A 20,972-nucleotide genomic window follows, 5' to 3' on the forward strand; every position below is an offset into this window, starting at 1 on the left:
ATAAAATACAGTAAGTTAAAAACCTCTCTGGAATATCATAATAGACGGGATGAAGGAGAGGAACATAACCGAGCTTGAAGACAACCTGCAGGAACTGGACAGGCCGCCAAAGGCCATTGCTACAGCTCTTCCTTGGCCACCAGAGCCAAATGGTCCAGCCCTACAGCTAAAGATCACATTTTTGCTGGAAGATAGACCAAATGGGATATGATAGGAAATGACCCAAAAACTTCCTCTTGGCTCGGTAGCTGTCACAGAAAATGCTGCTATGTAGGCCACTGGGGATAAAGCCATCAATGGCAAACTGTGTTCCACAATACAAACCTACCAGAAGATGTGCCCACTGGTACTACAGAGGCATGACAGTTTTGGAGGTAACAATTACTTTCTGATTGTATTTAAGGCCTGTTCCACAGAAAGGAGTTCATGCCTAGTACTGCAAGCCTGTCAAATACTCATGCTTAGGAGGTCATCAGCCCTAGGAGGGAACCTACAACTGTTGTGTTGCTAAAAGGAGATGTTCTTAAAATGCCTTCTAAATATTTATGTTTATATACACAGATCAGTGCTGCCCCCAACCTTGACCAGATACTACCTTTTCTGTAGTCACCAGTTAATGCACGTTCTTGACTGGTCAAAGTTCTGAGAATAACTGACTATTGAGTTCTTAGCTCTAAATGGAGCATTTACATCAATCCCCAATCTCAAGGATCGGAACAGCGTAGAAGAGTGGGTGGGAAGAATGTAACAGGTGGAGGAATGGGCTTAGTGCTGTGAAACGCCGTCTTCTGGAAACGGCACGGTCACTGCATGCGTGAACTCAGCACAGCTATGGTTATGTATCTGTGCAGGATCAAGCCAACACACCCAGCGAGCACTCCCACAGGCTGCACTAGTCTGACTTGGTTACAAAAAAGAAATAGGAAGGGGAAAGGCTGGTGTACTGGGGTGCCGTGGGGAGCATAATCAAGACAGAATTTTTGCACATATAAAATTGTCAAAGAATATTCAATCAAGATATCTTTCCAAAATGGAACCACCACAGCAGCTAGATTGCCTGTAGAAGATCAGGCCAGTCCAAAGTTCAGCAGGACTAAGGAGGTCCTGACGTCTAACTGGCAGCTGGCAGCTCCTAGACACTGAGGGCAGGTCACTTTTGGTTTGCTCACGCCCAGTGAATGGCTCCACACCCACTTGTGCATGGGTAGCTTTAACTAGACTTGGAGCTAGTGACCAGTTTTAAAACAAGAGCGACTAGAGAGACGGCTCAGCAGTTAGGAGAACTTAGCTCTTCACTTCCCAGAACCTACATCACGCTGCTCACCTTCTCTAACTCCAGGGGACACACGTGGTGCACATCAGTTCACACAAGGCACACATGTGCCCCCACACAAAACAAAACCCACAAATCTTCACAAAGATAAAAGAGGCCCTGAGCGCGGGAGGGAGATAGGTTGGTGGGCTGGGGGAGGGCAGTGATGGATAAGGCTATACATGTACAAAAACAAAAATATTTTTAAAAATATACCTTTAACTATAACACTTTCAGTTTCTCTGTGGGAAGAACCTGTTTATTTGCACTCATATTCAAGCTCCTGTGATGGGAGATGTTCCCAAAAATCAAGCATTTTATAATGAAGCTGAACAGAAGAGATGTTTTGTTTTAAGATGAGAAAACAAATGAGTAGCCATCCTAGTAAAGCCAGATGAGTGGTTTACAAAGGATTTAGAGAGAGAGGAGAGACCATCAGGGCTCAGCATGAGAAACAGCACAAAATTATACATGATCACTGTCTGTCTGTCTGTCTGTCTCTCTCTCTCTCTCCCTCCCTCCTACCCACCCCTCTCACGTTTTGTTGTCTGTTGGCTAAGGCCCCCACTCTGGCTCCTCACCTACTCTTCTCCCTGGGTGGGCTGGACTCTGGAATCAGCCATGAAGACTGCCTCTCCACTTTCAGATCTTTCCTAGGCTATTGAAGAATTTGTTCCAGGAGTCTCCTTCAACTAATTTTTTTCCTCCTGATTATATTAATTTCCATCAATATATAAGTAAATTCTCTCTTATTTTGAAACAGAACCCCTCAAAACTGATACTGGCCTATGACGTATTTTCTGTTTTTCTTGGTGGGTTCTACTCTTAAATCTATCTCTAACTCCAGTTCTCCCATGCTCCTTAATCCATTCCAACCAGACTCTGTAAGTCCAAAGGTGACTCCTCATCTAGCTTGCATCAGCCCCAGCATCTGACATATGGTTCCCTCCACCTTGAAACTTCCTGTCTCAGGACCCATATGTTCACAGTTTGCTGCTCAAGTCTTTATCTGCACTGCATTCCAAATGGCACTAAACCACATCTAGGACTAGGCTAGATTTAGATGGCAGAGTAAGATCTGAGGCTAGCCACCAGTGCGCTGTGCTGCCATCGTCGCCACACATTCCCAGCTCTCTCCTTGCTTTGTCTACACTTCTCACTACCTGCTGCACTATGTAACTGATGCACTGGCTTCTTAGCTTCTCCTATTAGAATGTTAATTTTAGTAACTGATGTGATGGCTTCTTAGCTTCTCCCATTAGAATGTTAATTCTATGAAAATAAGGATTTCAGTTTGTTTTGTTTGCTGCTAAATTTCCATATCTAGGAACTTCCCAGGAGATGGTAGTGGCACAATAGATATTAAATCAGAATTAATATTTTCTGACTAATGAAAGCAGTCTTAGAAGAAACAAGATAAAATGTCCCCATATTAAAGCATTCTTTTCTACTCTCCAGAGCAACTCCAGAGACTACAGTTAATTCCTTTAACCCGTGCCAAAGATGGAGGGATACCAAGTCAGTACTAGAAAATAATTCTCCAATTACCTACCTTGGTAAAAGAACTGCCTAATTTAACCAAGGGTACTGTAGGAAATTCCCGCTTTTCGCTCATGGTCAAAGACCCTGCATTAAGGCTATAGAGGTTTGACATCACAAGTAAGAGATCTGATGTGGTTTTCACAGGCAGAAAACGACTCCTTGGAACATTAATACCTAAAGAATTCTCAAAACTTTTAATTGCAGCTCCGACTGCAGTCTCTAACTGAATGACGTTCAAGCCTCCATCCAAAGTCTGTAAGAAAAACAAGAAGGAAAACAGGATGTCATTGTCATACTTGCTGTCCTCAAACTGACGACGACTGAGGATGACCTTGAACTACCTCCCACCTCCACTCTCCGACTGCTGGACTTATGGGTGCATGCCACTGCAGGCCCAGGAAACACGGGCTTACGCCCCTCTTAACTCAGAGCTTAGTTCTAGGTGTGGTGTCAGGACTTACGAAGTGGTTTCACAGAATCATGAGGGCTGACATTAACCAAACACTCATATTGCTCCACATATGCACGTGGGGTTTTTCTGTTTGGTTTGTTTTGAAGTCTCTTAACTTGAGTCAGCAACATGTCCATTTTTCACTAAAGAGCCAGGGGTGGGGAAAACCTGTGCAAGATGTCTATTTTATTTTTTTAAATGGCACGTGAGTATGAAAGCAGTAACCACACAGAAGGAGGCCTCTCCTTTTCAGCCTAGGGTCACATCAGGAGCACATCCCTGGGCTGAATGCAGACTCTGGAGCGCAGGGGTCAGTACTTGGAGAGGCTGACTAGATAAAGAGCTCCGACTGATGGGAACAGACAGGGGTCTGCCTTTACACACCAGGGAGGCCACTGGACTGCGACCAGCTCTTACCTTTGGATTCACAATGATTTCCATGTCAATGGCATTCTGCTCCTGCAGTCTTTTAACTGCTGCAAGAGAAATCCATAGGTTGTTTGTGTTAAATATTTTAAATTTTGACACAGACTTGAATTCATCAACATGTGCTTTTGGCACTTGAGCGATCTCCACCAGTCTCAGTTTGCCTTCATACTGAGTGAGGGTCCCACCCTAGAAAAGCAGAGAGTCATGAGTGCTTCCGGGTCTTTTGTAGTCAGCCACACCACACTGATTATGACTTACACAGAGTTTCATACAAGACATGGGCTATATAATCTTCTAATATGCAAAGCAACACATTCACGGCTCAGATTCTTACTCTACCATGAAACTCACTGTCCTGTCTGCAGTTCACAGCCCCCCCATTCCCCTCCACTGCCCATCACCAGAGAGCTGAGTGCTACCCAGATGAGGTCGAGGATGAGGGGAGAAGGGAGACAAACGAGTGGATGACAAGTAGATTGAGGCTAGACAGTTCTTACAGACGAGCCAACGAGGGAGGAGGTGGCACCGATGCAGAGCACGGAGTGCTTTGCTATGCATTAGCTACAATAAACGTACGATCTCGTGTGCCTCCTCATCAAAAGCCAACTACCACCACCAAGTACGCCATATTCAATTTACACTTTGTGCTAAAACAACTGCAATATTTTTGGACAGCTACAAAGATAGTGAGGTGATAAATATACATATAATACATATACACATTTTATAGGAATGATTTCCATTAACGGGATAACATAATAAAATATTGAAATGACAAACTAGAGGATTACTACTGGTGTGAACAAATGTGTTGTATGCTTTCACGTATTTTAGATTTGTTCCATAAAAACATGAAACTGTTTTCAATTTAGATCACTGACATAGATGTATACTATTATTAATTCTGGGTTTATGATACACACTGTTATCTTAAACCTTAAGGTAACACAGAGAAAAACATCACATTCTCTTAAAATGATCTTAAGTAAATGATATGTTATGCATAAAAAAGAAACTTACAAATTAGAAAAAAATTTAACTATGTAGTGTATCAAATGTAAATACTTGAATCCCCAAATCGATTCTTCAGTATTTACCTTTACATCTGCTCGTGTTTTATTTGTAACTTCCATGACAAATTCACAGCGTTTCCCGTTGGGTGGGTTCATTAGGTGATTAAGAATGTAAAGATCCACTGTGGCACCCAGGTTGTCTATGTTAGACACAAAAATATACTCTTTGCCTTCTTCTATGAAGGTGTCGAGTAAGCCAGAGTTATAGAAGCTAGCATAGATGTCACCATGGCCTGGAGGGTACCAAGCTTCTGTGTTTTCCCCTGAGTAAGATACATCCTTTGCTATAGGAAGTAAAGATTCCTTATTAATCCGCGGGTACCTTTAGAAACAAAACAAGAAACGTTATTACACTGATGCTGTAGTGTACCCTAATCCTTCAAGCAAAATAATACATGAAAATTAAATAAGGGCTGCAGAGATTTGTGTGGAAGTTTTGGTTTCTTTAGCAACTCAGTTATGCTATGTAAGCATGTTTTTGTTTTAATCCCAAGTGTGGGATACGGAACTGCTCTAGTTTATCCACAGCTGATAATTGCCTTTTGCAGCTAGAGGACTTAGGGTATAAATAAGAAAGCCCAGAGAGAGAAGGCACGAGGGCTTCCAGGATTCCCCCTGCTCCTGCATTTGCCGTTTGCTGTTGCTGGACTACTAGATACCCTGGTGACTGAACTGGTATTTTCCCAAAGAACCCAACAACCCTAACCAGCCAGCACTAAGTCTAAAGAGGTCTACATCCCCTCTGTCTTCTGACCTTTCTCTCCCTCTCTCCCACCTGGGGTTGGGGACTGGGAAGGCAGAGGTAGAAGGAACCCCAGATGAGGTAGCTTAAAAAGCAGCAGCTACAGAGATAGATCAGTGGCTAAGAGCATGTTCTGTCTAGTTCCTAGCACCACATCAAAGGCTCACGAGCTCCTGTCACCCAGTCCCAGGGGCTCTGACACCCTCTTCCAGCGTCCTTGGGCACTGCATTCATCAACACACACCCACACACAGATGTACGTAACTAAAACTAAACTCTTTAAAATACAAATCAGCCTCATGTCCATGTCCCAGATCCCTCACCATCTATGCAGCACTGAGTCCGCACCTCTGTCTTTGCAGCAACCAGGTGCTGTGAGGCCATGTGCATCCTGCTGGCTGACCAGGGCCAGAGCTGGAAGGAGGGGGTGGTGACCAAAGACACCTGGATGCAAGGCTCGCTCAAGCCCACCTGTCTGTACAGACAGCTCCCCAAGTTTGAGGATGGAGCCCTCACCCTGAACCAACCTAATGTCATCTTGAGGCACTTGGGCCACTTGCTCCTTTGGGCTTTATGGGAAAAATCAGAGGGAGGGCGCCCTGGTGGCTATGGTGACTGATGGGGTGGAGGACCTTCACTGCAGATACGTCACCCTCACCCACACCAAAATGAGGATGGCAAGGAGGACTCTGTGAAGGCCCACCAGGTCCTGGCCCCCGGCTGCCTGGACAGCTTCCCTCTGCTCTCTGTCTATGTGGCCCGTCTCAGTGCCCAGCGCAAGGTCAAGGCCTCTCTGTCCTCCCCTGACCATGTGACCTGTCCCAGCAATGGCCACGGTCAATAATAGTGGACGGAAGAGACGGGAGCTGTTTGTGCCCTCTTCTCCAGGTCTAATAAGCTTGTAAGACAGAAAAATAAAATACTAAATTAAACATTCCTCTATTTCAGAGACTGTCAATAGTAATTTATAGGGGAATCCTTTTAAGAAAATCTGACTATTATTATTATTGTTGTTGTTGTTATTGTTATTATTATTAATCTGTTTTCTAGATAGTTGTCAAGGGAAGTTTTCTGTGGCCATATAGAAAGGAAGACACGCACATTGCTCAGATGGCTTTTCACAGCTCTCTCACAGGAAGGACTCAGTAAGTAAAGGCTTAGTTCTTTGGTTGGAGGACGGGCTGAGAATCCACCTGAGGAACCCTGCACTCAGGGCTGCTTCCCTTCGGTTAGCACAGGTGTCTGCACAAAGGCAGACAGCTTGCTAGGAGTCAGGCAGCGAACATTTTATGATATAAAAAAGATACCAACTACCTGATGATCCAACTTTACACACACCCTTTCCAAAGTGTCTGCAGGCTGCTGTCTACCCTAAATAGAAAGCTTGTTCCCCAAGTCATCTCAATTTCCTTCCACTCACTCTACTCCCCCCTCAAAGTACATGTTTTTCTCCAAAACTTACTTAAGTTTTCACAGGTCTATCTACTCCCTCCCATAGGAAAGAGGAAAGGTTTTCAGTGTTGTGGTTTGCAGTACTGGAGACCTTCACATACAAAGACTTTATAAACTGTCCTTAAATATTTGGGACATAGAATAAGTTCTCAAGCAGAATATGTGAGAAAATGAAAATTATAGAACCAAAATCTGAAACCATCACAAATTTGTCAACCTATATTTAGCTTTGAAGGCATCGAGTTCTTGCACGATTTAACCATTTGCTGCAGTGAGGCTGCTGTGCTGAAACAATGAAGAGAACTCTCACAAGTCACAATCCTTCCACCTCATTATTTTTATTTCTGGTACCTGCTTTGATTGAAGGTGTAGATTTTCACACGACAATGATTGTACTTCTGAAGTATTTTTTTTGTATCTTCATCCGTGTTAAAAGAGTTCATTAAAACAAGAGGAACATCTGTGTTATAGGTTTTGTTCAAATGCTAAAGAGGAGAATGACAATCAGATCGTCCACAGTCATATTATCTGACTTAAAATATAAAACAGTCTCTTCAATGATTAGTAACAAAATGTTTAAAACCTAGCCCCATAGCTCTCTCTGGATTTACACAGACATATATGCATACATTTTACATAAGTGACTGCCTGGCATAAGCCAGATGTGTAGCTAAGCGATTCATCATAGACTCATTCAATAAATCCTGACCCTTTGAAAGCAAAGCTACAGTCTGAAATCATGACTAGCTCAGCTGAGGTCCAGGTCTGGTGGCGCAGGCCGGCCCCTACTGCAGCGTGTGCACAGTCAACAGTATCCCACAGCCGGACGGTGGCCAGGTGCTGGGCGAGCACTTGCTCTGTGGGGAGGAGAGCGCCAACGCCACAAAGGCATGGGCTCCTGGTCTCAGGTGCATTTTAAACTCTCCTGTCCCACTTCAATCTTCTCAGTCTCTCAACTGAGCTAAGAGGCAACGTAGTAGGAAAAGACTCTTAGAACCCAGCCTGTCTTATGGTCACACTTTATTCTACCTTACTAACTAGCTAGGAGCCTTGCGCTTAGAGCCCATCCTCATCTGGGAAACGGGGATGAGAGTACTTGCCAGTTGCTGAGAGGAGTCAGTGAGCCATTTGGGGGAAGCACTGAGAATATCCGGTGCACAGTCAATCTAGACAGATGCTGCAGCTAAGTTTGTGCCTGTGGTTGCTAGCACCATGTTAGACAAGGGAGCCAGAACTGGAAAAGACAGGGCCTCTGCTCCATGAGGTCTACAGATAATAACTTTATTAGGGAAGGAAATCAAGGATGGGACATCCTCCCCAGCTTCTCCAGGGAGACTCCGTGGGAACCCTGCAGTGCCATGAAGGCTTCCATAGAAGGAAGTAGAGCAGGTAGACCACAGCAGAGTCTGAGCAGACCCAGAGCTTTGTAAAATCACACTTCTACATCCTAAGATTTGCCCTTACACCTCCCAATACACCCTAGTAGAGACACAACAGCAATCCCGTCAACTAGCTCAAACTCGTGTCTACACTTACTAATACAGCACTTACATCAACGTAAGAACTAACCTACTATAGATCTTATGCGGAAGCTAAATGCTACTCACTTCAATTTGCTGAACAGTTAGATCCAAGAAGGTGTTCTCGTTCCTGACGCCAATCAGACTTTTCGGGCCCTTGCAGCCCATGCTGGTTCCCAAGCCGCCATTGAGCTTCACCACCACCAGTTTGTTCAACACACAAGAGATGTTATCAGGCAAGCCTCTGGCCTGTATCTTCTCATAGGGCTGAATCTGAAAGGAAATATAAAACTAAACATGTCATTTAAGAATCTTTATAAGAAGTTAAAGCAAATCAATCCCAAGGTTATGTCCATGAGTCCTTAAAAATTCTGGTCTCTCCATGTAAAGTTCCAGCAGGGGCACAGGGAGATTTCCCGTGAACAGGGAAGCAGCACAGCGGCGCACCTGACCACAGTGGGGTGGCAGTGAACAGACGCGGGCTTTGCTGGCATGAATATCTAAATCTTGTATTACCTTAAGAAGCTACTTCCAAATTTAATCAAAATACCAAATGAGGTACACAAACTTCATCAAGTCTAAATATCTCAGGTGCAATTTATTCTACTCAATTCTGGAGAATAATATATATTAACCAGATACTATTCCTCCCACCACAGGAGGCAAAACCCAACTTAAATGTGTTTTTTTGCTATCCTTCTCCAGTCAGTTGTAAGATGACCCTTCAGAAGAAAGTGGACAGGCCCCCAGTCACAAGTCTAGCTTTGCACAAGCACAGTTCCTTCCTCAGAAATTTAACTCTAGAGTGTCATTTTATAAAAATGTATATTGGAAAAGTAAACATCCTTGTACTAAGAAATGCTGTGGGAAGGAAGGATATGGCTGTGAAGGAATGCTGAGTGGATGTATCAACCATCAATAAAGCGCTGTTTAGCCAATCAGGTGGGCAGAGGACAGGCAGTGGAAGGCGGGGCTTGCTGGGGGAGGAAGTGCAAGTTTGGCAATTGAGGAGAGAGAAGGTTGACTGGGGAGATGGACAGGACGAAAGGAAGGATGGCCCGTGGAGCATCAGGGTGGCAAATGCTTGGGGTGTATGTATTATATATCAGTTTAAAGTAATTTGTTTACCTTAGTTTAGGAACAGATTTGCATTAGTACAGTTTCTGCCCAGCGTAGAGCTGACAGCTTTAAAGTATGCTTCAGACTCTGTGTCTTTTTCATGTAGCAGACAGCAGGGCGGAAGCGGGAAGCCACCCCACCTCCTCTCTAGCACCCGACTACTTTGAGCAGAAACAATGACCTTTATAGGAAAGACCCACGTTTTTGCTGTTGTTTGAGGCAAAGTAACAAATCTAACATTTTACAGCAGGAATGAAAGGTTTTTACAAGATCACAATGCATTTTCTACCCATTTGTGTGACATTTTTGTTATTTTGCTTTAATAGAATAAGTCCTCAAATGGCTCCTTCAGTTCCATCGCAGTATATAAGGCAGCCAGCAGTTACTCTGTTTGTCCTGTTATCTGTCACTGTGTACTCATGTGAGGGCATTTTTGATTGGGAAAGGAAGGACCTAATGGGCTCGCCTCTTGTGATCGCGGCCTTGAAGGCCAACATCTCGTTGTGTTTAACGGGCAAACTCATTGCATAGTTATTGTTCACACATCCTTCTACAGCATACTCGTGGGTAACTTAGTTCCTCTGCTCTCTCTTACTTGGTGTAAACTCTGAAGAGCACAAAGGCTCCTTCCTCCAGGCTTCCTCCTGATAACCCTCAGCACGCCTCACTCTGAACTATTGCTCCACGTGGTAAGACTGTCAGTTTCCTTCTCAGTGCTTCCTAGATTTCTGTAGCTATTCTCATTCATGAAAGAAAAGAGGCTGGTGACAAAAACACGGAGGAGCTGCAAAGACACTCTAAAGAAGGAAAAGTCCCAATTTAAGTGTCTCGCCATTAAAATACGAATAGCTGACAGAGATGGGTCTTTTTGTTCTCTTACATAACTGTACTTTATAATCCTTTCTAACAGCTGCTGAAATCAATTGGTGAATAAGAGAATGCTTCTGTGCCACAGTGACTCCAAGCAGTCATTATGTTAGAAGATTTTCTTGGGCACATTATATTTACTCTAAAAAGTTAATTATTTTCCAGTTATTTTGTAAAAGCCAGCAATTTCCATTTAGCAGTTATTTTCACTTCCCACACTAAGAACTTAGCTGAAAATCCAACTGTTACATTCATTTCAGGTAAGACCACAGAAATATTCTTATTTAATTAATGCTCTTGGTGTGCTTTAAAAAAAAAAAAGATACATAAAAGCAATTTTCCCATAACAGTGAGAAAGGCTTGGTTTCCAATTCCACCTTAAAATTTTAATTGTGAAACAATATGTATATGTATATATATACATACATATATACATAATATATAATCTACAGACTACAAATACACAATTGAGTGAATGGCATTTAAGAAGCACACAGCAATAACATGGAAACATTCATGTGCCTGTCACTGACCACATTCTCCCTCCAACCCTCAGGATAAGCATCACTGAATTACTCTTCTCAGTATAGTTTTACAATCTATATCACTTAATTTTTCTTTGAACTTCTACATACAATAGAATCATACTATAAAACAGGTATGCCGTCAACACAACACACATTGGGGTGTGTTTTACTTGGTTCTCAGTACCCATATCAAGTGGCACACAAGTGTCTACAATGCAATCTCTTCTGGCCTCCATGAGCACCAACACACACACACACACACACACACACACACACACACACACACACACCTGATCACAGTCAAAATATGATGTTCAAAAGGAAAAAAGGTATAATTATTCTATGTACAATAAAGTTTTCAAATATTTACATTAAACTTAGAAGCAGAACAACAGAACAATTTATATTTTTAGCCAATAGCCATTGAAGCTCAGTTTAAATAATACTGCCAAATAGGATAACAGAATTTGGATCACATTGTAATTCTATATTTTAAGGAGTTTTTTAGTATACTAACATTCATATTAAATAAAGGGCTTTGGTATCTACATTTTTAAAAAGATTTATTTATTTATTTATTTTGTATACAGTGCTCTGCCTGCATCTAACACCTTCACACCAGAAGAACGCACAAGACCTTATAATAGATGGTTGTGAGTCATCATGTGGTTGCTGGGAATTGAACTCATGACCTTTGGAAGAACAAACAGTGCTCTTAACCTCTGAGCCATCTCTCCAGCCCTGGTATCTACATTTAATCTTTAGCTATTTAATTCCCTTAAGGTTCATCTTTTTTTTTTTTTTAAAGAAAGTACTCTAAAAGATTTTTACCTTCTATAATGGTGTATTAAAAGCCAAACATCAATATCATTGGCTTACAGTTTTCCCAAAAGAAAAAAGAACTTCAAAATTTAGGATGTTTATGACAAATCATCTATGATCCATATATTATAAAGTTTCTGAAGCAAAGTATTTAGAGCTAAGAGTTAGCTACATATTTCCCAGTAATCCACCTTCAAAAGGCTGCACTGGGTACAGAGATGTACTTCTGCAATCAGCACTCAGCAGGCAGGAGGCCGGCTAGTCGAAGGCCAGCCTAGGCTACACAATGAAACCTGTCTCAAAAGTAAGAAAGCAAAGCAAACACACACACAAAATGTCTGCAGGACAAACTCCTTATGAGTGAGCCTGTGGAAGCTAAAGAAATGGAAACACGACACAGAGGGTAGCAGAACGCTTGAAGGAAGGAGACTTGGGGTGCAGAGGCGTAAACAGGCAGGATGGGCAGAGGAAGAGCAAAGAAGGGGGCGTAGGTGTGGGAGTAACCAAAGCAAAGATACAGGAAAAGGCCTTAAGGAAGTGGGACATATGGTAAACTATTTTAAAGGACTATAAGCACTGGGGCATGGGCACTCACAAACTCCAGTGAAGGACTGTGTCCTAAGTTAGTAGACACTTTACCTCTACAAACATCCAGGCAAGATGGCTTTTTATATGGTACTGCCAGTAATACTCACCTGTCTTAATATATCTGACTCTTAAAGAAGAAAATATCCTACTGAGGATTTTGTTTATAAGGAAAAGAATTGGAGAAGCATTAGCAAAGGACAAGGAAGACGAAATTCACACAGTAACGAGTAGGGAGGAGTTGCCAAGAGTGCTGGGGTTACTGCACTATCGGAAACCTCCAGTGGAGCTCTCTGACTTATCCTCCATGACTTACAGCCACCTGAGCTCCTCACCACTCACACTCACACTCACACACTCACACACACACACACACACTCACACTCACACACACACACACACACACACACACTCACACTCACACACACACACACACACACACACACACTCACACACACACACACACACTCACACTCACACTCACACACACACACACACACATGAAGAAACATGCTACACAAATCTCAAAACCACAACTGTTTGATTCCAAGAAGCCACAATATTTTTGTCTAAGGTTTATTACAGGCTTTAAATTATTAATTGGTTAGGGACTAAGCAGAACTTTCTGTAATACAAATCATCCTGTTCATGAGTGTCCACACTCTCCTCTAGAAGAGCCCACTCAACAATCCCATAGAGCTCAGTTAAGATCAACAAGCCAGGGCTGGGGTGGTGGTAGTGTCAGAATTTGGAAAACTGCTTAGCAGCACCTGGCTACACTGGACACACACTCAGAGAGACATTTTCAGACTCCTGAAGTCTAAAATTCTCAGCAGGATCTTTATCAGCTTCATCAAGACAGGCAGGCATGACTGACAGGAGCCACATAAAGAGCCCTGGCTCTCTGACATCTGTAGAAGGTGGAGTATGCCTACATAACTTAGGACATATAACTTCACAGAGCTTAGTCTCCCATGATCCGTCTCAACTTCCTCAGGAAAACACACAAATACACTGAGATACAATGGCTGGTGTTAGGAAACAACAGACTACCCAATGAGCTGGCAGGGTCAGCCTAAATGTGACTCAGAGTTGGGCACCGAGTGTGAACCAGCTTTCAGTCCTAATTCTTAGGTCTCAAAGAAATCTGGGACAGGTTCCACTCAGCCTGTAGAAGTAGTTACAGAAGAGATTACATCCCTCTTTATCACCAAGAAAAGGCTGGGATGGTAGGTCTCGAACCTAAGACATGTTGTACTCAGTGCCTGTGGCTCCTCCCAGCACTTCTCGCCCGGCCTCTTGCCCTAAGCCCCTCCCTCCCAGGGGCTGGGCTCCCCTCCTCCCCAGCCTGACCCCTGTACAACTCAGCCATTTTGGCTATACTGCTCTCTTGGTCAGTGGCTCCTCTTTTGCTGTCCCTCCCCCCCTCTCCTCTCATGGCCCAGGTCAGAGTGTTGGCCATGTTCAGCCTGGACGCTTCCCTCTGCCTGCTTTCTCTCATCTCTATGATAAAGATCTTCCCAATACTGTAGTAGTCATGGCCTCGCCCTTTTATTTCCGTTTCCACTGCCTAATCACTCTGCTCCTCTTTTTCTCCCAGACGAGAAAAGAATTCACTGTTCTAAGGTCTCCACCACAGCTAAAAAGATGGTGGGGCCACCTCCGCAAACCCCAAGAAGAGCATGTAGGTTTGTAGAGGAAACGTTAAGAAAGGCCAGGCCACTCACCTTCTCTTCTTCCTGGACAAACACCTAGCCTCCTCTTGCAAGTGGGTGAAATCAAGCAGCTGGCAACCCACTACATAAAGTGACTTAAGAACATTTGCCCTGGAGGGTGTCAACCTAGTTTTTCTGCAGAAATGGAAAGATCTTTTTAAAACTGTCTGCCATGATATTCATCTTGCCAACCCTGTTCACAACTTAGTTTCCAGTTAGAAAAGCCAAATTCAGCACACAGTCACAGACACACTGTTCCCAGTGGTAAAAGTGTAACCCAGCTCTGCATAGCATACTTGGGCCACTTCTAGAGTAAGTGCCAAATGCCCAAAGCAAGGTAGCATCACCCACCCTGTTATGGCTCACAAGGAGCTCATTACCGCAATTTGAGCTATGTGTGTGTGTGTATGTGTGTGTGTGTGTGTGTGTGTGTGTATCTATCTATCTATCTATCGACAAAATCAAGTTTGCCTGAGAGAATATGAACTCCGTATAAAGTAAAACTAATTAGGATGTTCCATACGCACAGAAAGTATTCACTAAACCCTTATGCAGTGTTTATATGGCAAGTTCTGTGCTAGGTACTTTCATGTATGTGTTTTCATTTTCATATTTCTGAAGTTAACAGCCAGAATTTGGGTTATTTTCTGTAGCAGGAAAAAAAACAAAAACAAAAAAGGTACTTAAATGAGATTATTTTTTTCATGTGGAAAGTCTGGTAAATCTCGTACTTTCCTTATTATTAGAGTTAACCTTTAGCCAGCGTAGTGGCGCATGCCTATAATCCCAGCACTAAGGGAGGCAGAAGTAGGCAGATCAGTCTGAGTTCGAGGCCAGCCTGGTCTACAGAGTGAGCCCAGGACAGTCAAGGCTACACAGAGAAAGCCTGTCTTGAACAACCCACCCCCACCATAGTTAACCTTCAAGTTCATTAATGCTGTCAGGCACTGCACTCAACTCTAGGTCACAGAGCAAACACAAGTCACTGACTTCCAAGACTCCATTTCACCCATCATTCAGTCCCCCACCTCTCTCCCCCTCCTCCTGTGGCTCCACAAGCACCTCTGCTTCCTGTTTTCTCCCCTATCACATGGCCGGCCCTGCTCTTACTACGGACGCCATCAATAACATCTTAGCTGTTAAATCCTACCAATAACCCAAAATACAACTCATTACTCCCTAAACCCTGAAATCCCATTTTCCTTTGATTTCTAACACATCATAAATTCTCTTGCTTTTTTGTTCTCCTTGCTTCTTACATGGCTAAGTAGAACTCTTCTTCTCTCTCCTGCCCTGTCACCAAGGCTCCCAGCTGCTCAGGGATCCCTTCGGTCTCCGCATCTCTCACCTGTATTGCTATTGCTATTGTGGTCCCCTGACTCCCTACTACCCACTCCCCACCTCGCAATGTTTTTTTTTTTCTTTTTAAAAGAATTTCAGCATGTATCCTGGCTCGTTTTATGTAAACTTGACATAAGAAAGAATCATCTGAGAGGAGAAAACCTTAGTTAAGAAAATGAAGATGGGCAGTGGTGGCGCACGCCTTAATCCCAGCACTCAGGAGGCAGAGGCAGGCGGATCTCTGAGTTCGAGGCCAGCCTGGTCTACACAGCGAGTACTAGGACAGCCAAGGATACACAGAGAAACCCAGCCTGAAAAACACCAAAACAAATAAATAAACAAACAAACCGCAAACAAAAGCTTCCTACTTCCCCTAAGATCTGGCTGTAGGCGAGCTTTAGGGCATTTTCTTGATAACTGATGGGAAGAGCCCAGCCCAGTGTGGACGGTGCCACCCATGGGCTGACTGCCATGGGGAACAAGCCAGTCAGCAGCTATCCTTTTCTGCCTCCAGGCTCCTGCCTTGTTTTATTCCTTCCCTAACTTTTTTCAAGGATGAACTCTGATAACTGTGATACACAAGTGTAAGTTAAATAAACCCTTTCCTCCCCAAGTTGCTTTGGTTATGACATTTCACCACCACAACAGAAAGCCTAATTAATATAGTATATTTGTTCATTACAGCACTAACCAAATATAGCATTGGTAAGCTGTCAAGTTCAGTATCATTCTTTTCCTCTTCCCTTTATAATCCAAACCTTCCACTGGATGCTCTGTCATCTGGAAAGCTATATTTCCCAGCCTTCCTTGCAGCTGTGTATACCAAAGTTCAGGTCAAAACAACTCGAGATGAACTGGCAGGTGTCTTATGAAAGACCTGGGGACACTGTCCATCCGCCTCCCTCCTTGCTGTCATCTGGGTTAGTAACATAACTACAGTTCCCTCTCGTGCCTCTGCGGGACAATAAGCACATGTGCTATGGATAATGACGCAGTAACGTAGAGACACCTGGGTTCCTGCCTACCATCAAGCTGGCATATAACTCTGCAGACTGGCTGTTTTGGGTTGCAACATAACAAAAAACCCAAACCTAATCCTAACTGGAGGACATGACTGTTACGGCTCTTTTAGCCTCTTTTCTCAGGAACCAGGGGCCCTGGGTTCTCTAACACACCATGTTATTACCTCTTGCTAATGTGGCCCTGCGTTTTACCCATGGTGCACCCTTCCTTCATCCTCAACACTCCATGTTCAGACCAGTGCTTCCCAGCTGTATGAACTAACATCAAGTCCTTGTGAAGATCAGAGGTTAATATCCTCTCTTTCAGTAAAGTTCACTGCCCACAAAATCAAAACCCTTTAAAATACATTACGACACTAGAAATTTCATTATATAACATAAAAATAATCTTGTGGGATATCATTTTTCCAGTAATAGTTAATGTGCAAATAAAACAAACAAACAACAAACCTTAACTCTCACGAAATGAAATCTCAATGGGAGAGCTTCCATTTGGCTTGCTGTGGGCTGAGGTGGTTCCAGTACTCCAGGACAGCTCTCAGGGCCTCACACCTATCCTGAGAGCCTAGCAAACACAAGAGCTATAAGCACTGACTGAGCTGCGGATCAGAGTTTTTTCAGGCTATCAACCCCTCACCACCTCTAAGCCTATCATGTATAAGAAAAAGCTAAAGCTGCTCAAGGATCACCAAGAAAGTGCTCGTAAAAAGTTGAAAGTGATGCTTGTCACGTTAACGTGTAGTTTTGTGGCTGCAGTTTCCACTATACTTGTTGATAAGCTCGGAGAGCACATTCCATAGTGTGCTCAGAGATAACGGGCTCCTTCTGTATTCTAAAAGACACCAAAGAGCCAGGTCTTTGGAATTGGAAAATCTAGTTCACAACTGGATTCTTTTTCCTAAGCAAATTATTCTGAACTTCAATGTTCTCTTTTGTAAGCATTATAAATAAGTATTTTCTGATGCAGGACAGAAAAACAGAAAATTAAGAGGTCATGAGAAGTTACCTGCCCTGGGATCTATTTTGCTTTTCCTTATGATGGAGTCAATAAAGGGACTTCAATTGATAGTCAAAATACACAGAGATAATGTGTATTTTCCTAAGCATATTTCAAATAAGGATGCTAAAATCAATAAATGAGCTGTGCTTACTTCGGGCCAAACTGTTTCTAGCCTTAACTTTTGCTAATTAGCACTCTTCCCCTTCCTAAAACTAAATAATAAACTCCATAAAACCACCTTAGTTTCATTTACAATAGGAAAAATAATTTTTTAAAAATGTTTTATTAGTATACAGTGTTCTGTCTGACCACTAGAAAAGGGCACCAGATTTCACTATAGATGGCTGTGAGCCAGCATGTAGTTCTTGGGAGTTGAACTCAGGATGTCTGGAAGAGCAGCAGCACTCTTAACCTCTGAGCCATCTCTCCAGTCCCACAATAGGAAATCTTTAAAGCAAAGTATACAAGTGAATTCATGTATTTGTACTTAAATTTTAAGCTCTGCTTAATTTTAAAACCTTGTTGTCAATTACAATTGTTAATAGGTATAACTTATTGCAAGCTAAGGGTATGGTAGTTTTGAGTAAGAACAGTCCCATAGGCTCTGAGATTTGAATGCTTAGTCATCAGGGTGTGGTACTACTTGCAGAAATGAGAAGGTGTGGCCTTCAGGAGTAGATAAGGCCTTATCGGAGGAAGTGTGTCATGGGGGTGGGGGGGGATGGGCTTTGGGCAGCCTGAAGAAACATGGATGTACAATTCTGATTTCTTTCTCCAGCACCATGTCTGCCTGCACGCAGCCAGGCTCCCCACCATGGCTGTAAACGGTGCTTTTATTTCCTCAGATGAGGGGATGAGAAGAGAGCTGTAGCCAAGATTTACTAATACATGTCTTGGCCTGGGCCCAGAGCGTTTCTAACTATCGCTAGGCCTAGGCCTGGAAGCATGTGGCCTCCATACAAGCTAATCTTCTGCAAGCCCAGACCTTGAGGGCTTCAGCTTCCAGCCTCCATCTGCTAACCTAGGCCTAGAATGTTTTCAGACCTACTGCCGAATAAACTCACCCTCTCTAGTTCTTGCTGAACTCTGGCTGGCTGATTCAACTCAGCAGTTCTGCTTCAAAATTCTTCTCTAGGCCGACTAATTCAAATTGGCTTCTCTCAGCTTCTCACTGAATTGTTCTGCTTGGAAAAACTGTCTCTAAACTTCACAAACTGAAATGCACTCAACTGAACTACACTGAACTCTCAAACTCTACTGTACTGTTTCTACAAACTCCTTGATCTTGCATTGCCCAGCTCTTAAGTAACTTCTCTTTCCTGTCTGTTTTCATGAGAAATGGGATATCCTATCTCTGAATTTATTCTGTCAAATCTTTTTCTGTCAAATCACTTTGTCTGTCCTTCAATTAAACATCATTGCTTGGGATTAAAGATGTGTACTAAAGGCATGTCTGTTACCCCAGACAGAGGGACTAACAGTGTATACTAAGGCTGTGTCTGTAATCCAGCTAGATCATACAGACCCAGGTCTTTGGATGTGATCTCCTGACAGAATAGCCATGTTGCTGGATTAAAATTCCTCTACAGACGACAGTGGACTAAACCTCTGAAATTATAAGCAAGCCCCAACTAAATGGTTTCCTCTAAGAGCTGCCATGGTCATGGTGTCTCTTCACAGCAATAGGGCACTGACTAAGACAGTGGGTACCTCCCTGATGATTTATTTTGGTCGGAGACCATAAAAAAAACAAAAACAATACAAACTCTTGCCATTCCTTTGTGGTTGCCCAGCAGAACTAAATGGTAAGGCCCTGTTGCTGAAGACACCATACATCTGATAATATGAACGGACCCTAAGCTTCCTCCCTGCCAGCTAGCTTTTACTGTTCTGAAGGTGCTGGGCAAAGGCTGCTGAGGGAGAAAACACTCCAACAATCTTAACTTGCCCGGTTAACTCTGTGAACTATGATATTAACCTGCAAGGCCAAAGCATGTTTATCTGTGCAAGAGCAGCATAGCTGCTACAGGGGTCCCCAACTACTCTGTATTCAAGGTACACTGCACAGCAGGGAATCCATACCTGGTACTGTAAAAGTGCTCAAAAACCCACAGCTGGGGAGGTCAGAGGCCATGGGTGGGGAATGACTTGATTCTACTGTTTGGCTAAAACTGATATAACATGGAACCACCTTCTAAGTGTATGAAGGCAATCACCACTCCAAGTTTTTGTAAAGAAACCTTTCCTTCCAGGGAGCTGTGGTAGATGAACAAACTTATGGTGATCTAAGATCCTGAGAGTAAGTGATAGTTGAGCGCTCAGCCCTAAACAAGACATCACACCATTTCTTCCAAGGTTCAGGAAACAATGCAGAAGAGCAGAAGGTGTAAAGAATGTAAGAGCTGAAAGATAGAGAGGGCTTCAAAATGGCACCTACTGGGCAATATCTGGCCAGTTTAAGCACAAACATTAAACAAATGGGAATGACTGAACTCTGCACAAAAATAAACCCATTAGGAGCCAGACATGGATGCATGAGGGGATGAGAAAACCGTATCCTTCCCTGCTAACCTGTTTCCTACTGAAAGATCCTGGGCAAGTCATTGCCTTCAGTAGTACACTTACTGGTGACCCTACCAACCCCCGTGGATAGTCCCAATCCAACAGTCACACAGATAGTCTCGGCTAAACTAAATGGTCATAAACCAAAACCAAAAGCCATGAATGTGGGAGTGGGACAGGTGTATGAGGGGTGTTGAAAGGGCTGAGTAACTAGAATGTATTTTACATACGCATGAAACTGTCAAAGAATTAAAGAAAATGGAGGGAGGTGACTAATTTAGAAAGCCACAGGATTACATAGATTGCTATGATAAAGATATTTAAATGCAACTTCCTCCAGAAACCTGTATCTCTGTCTTGGGATTGTGTACTATCCTTTTCCCATAAGCGTCTGTCAAATATTTATTGAACTAACTAACTTTATTTCATTCTGGTTCTTGTTGAAACTCTTTCTGCAGCACAGTAAGGGTGTCTTTCCCTTAGTGGAGGTCCCTAAGGGAAAGGGACTCCTTAGGCTGCTGGCATCTGTCTTAGGCTGTTTCCCTGCTGCTGCTGAAATCCTCTAGGTCAGTTTTTACTATTAAATGACCTATCAAACTTCCTGAATGAAAAACACTGCGTGGAGATGTAGCTGAATTAGCTGAGAAGAAAAGACTTGGCTAACTTGCCTAAGACTCTAGTTTGACTCTTACCACTGCAAATAAGTTTTAAAAATGGAAATTAACTTTTGGCTTAGTTGAAAATAAAAGATATATTAAAAAAAAAAACCACCTGTGAAATGGTATTTCATGTTCTCCTGACGTAACAGAATACATCACAATCTTCCAAGGGCTTTAGGACTTTGTATCATGAAGACAGTAGTCTTAACTGGCCTCTGTGCAGTGGTCTGCT

General features: G+C 43.1%; 1 protein-coding gene across 2 annotated transcripts in view; it reads right to left on the reverse strand.

Moving 5' to 3' along the window:
* Nucleotides 1-20,972, reverse strand: part of UGP2 (UDP-glucose pyrophosphorylase 2) — a 53,356-nt gene that overhangs the window by 3,224 nt on the left and 29,160 nt on the right. For both annotated transcript variants that reach the window (XM_084799552.1, XM_084799553.1), the window contains exons 4-8: nucleotides 8,609-8,794; nucleotides 7,353-7,486; nucleotides 4,832-5,129; nucleotides 3,723-3,920; nucleotides 2,865-3,107 (exon numbers count right to left, since the gene is read on the reverse strand). In XM_084799552.1, coding sequence (XP_084655678.1) covers nucleotides 2,865-3,107; nucleotides 3,723-3,920; nucleotides 4,832-5,129; nucleotides 7,353-7,486; nucleotides 8,609-8,794 — 1,059 coding nt within the window. The remainder of the gene's footprint in view (nucleotides 1-2,864; nucleotides 3,108-3,722; nucleotides 3,921-4,831; nucleotides 5,130-7,352; nucleotides 7,487-8,608; nucleotides 8,795-20,972) is intronic.

The sequence above is a fragment of the Acomys minous genome, assembly GCF_964271855.1.
Source record: "Acomys minous genome assembly, chromosome: 10".
NCBI lineage: Eukaryota > Metazoa > Chordata > Mammalia > Rodentia > Muridae > Acomys > Acomys minous.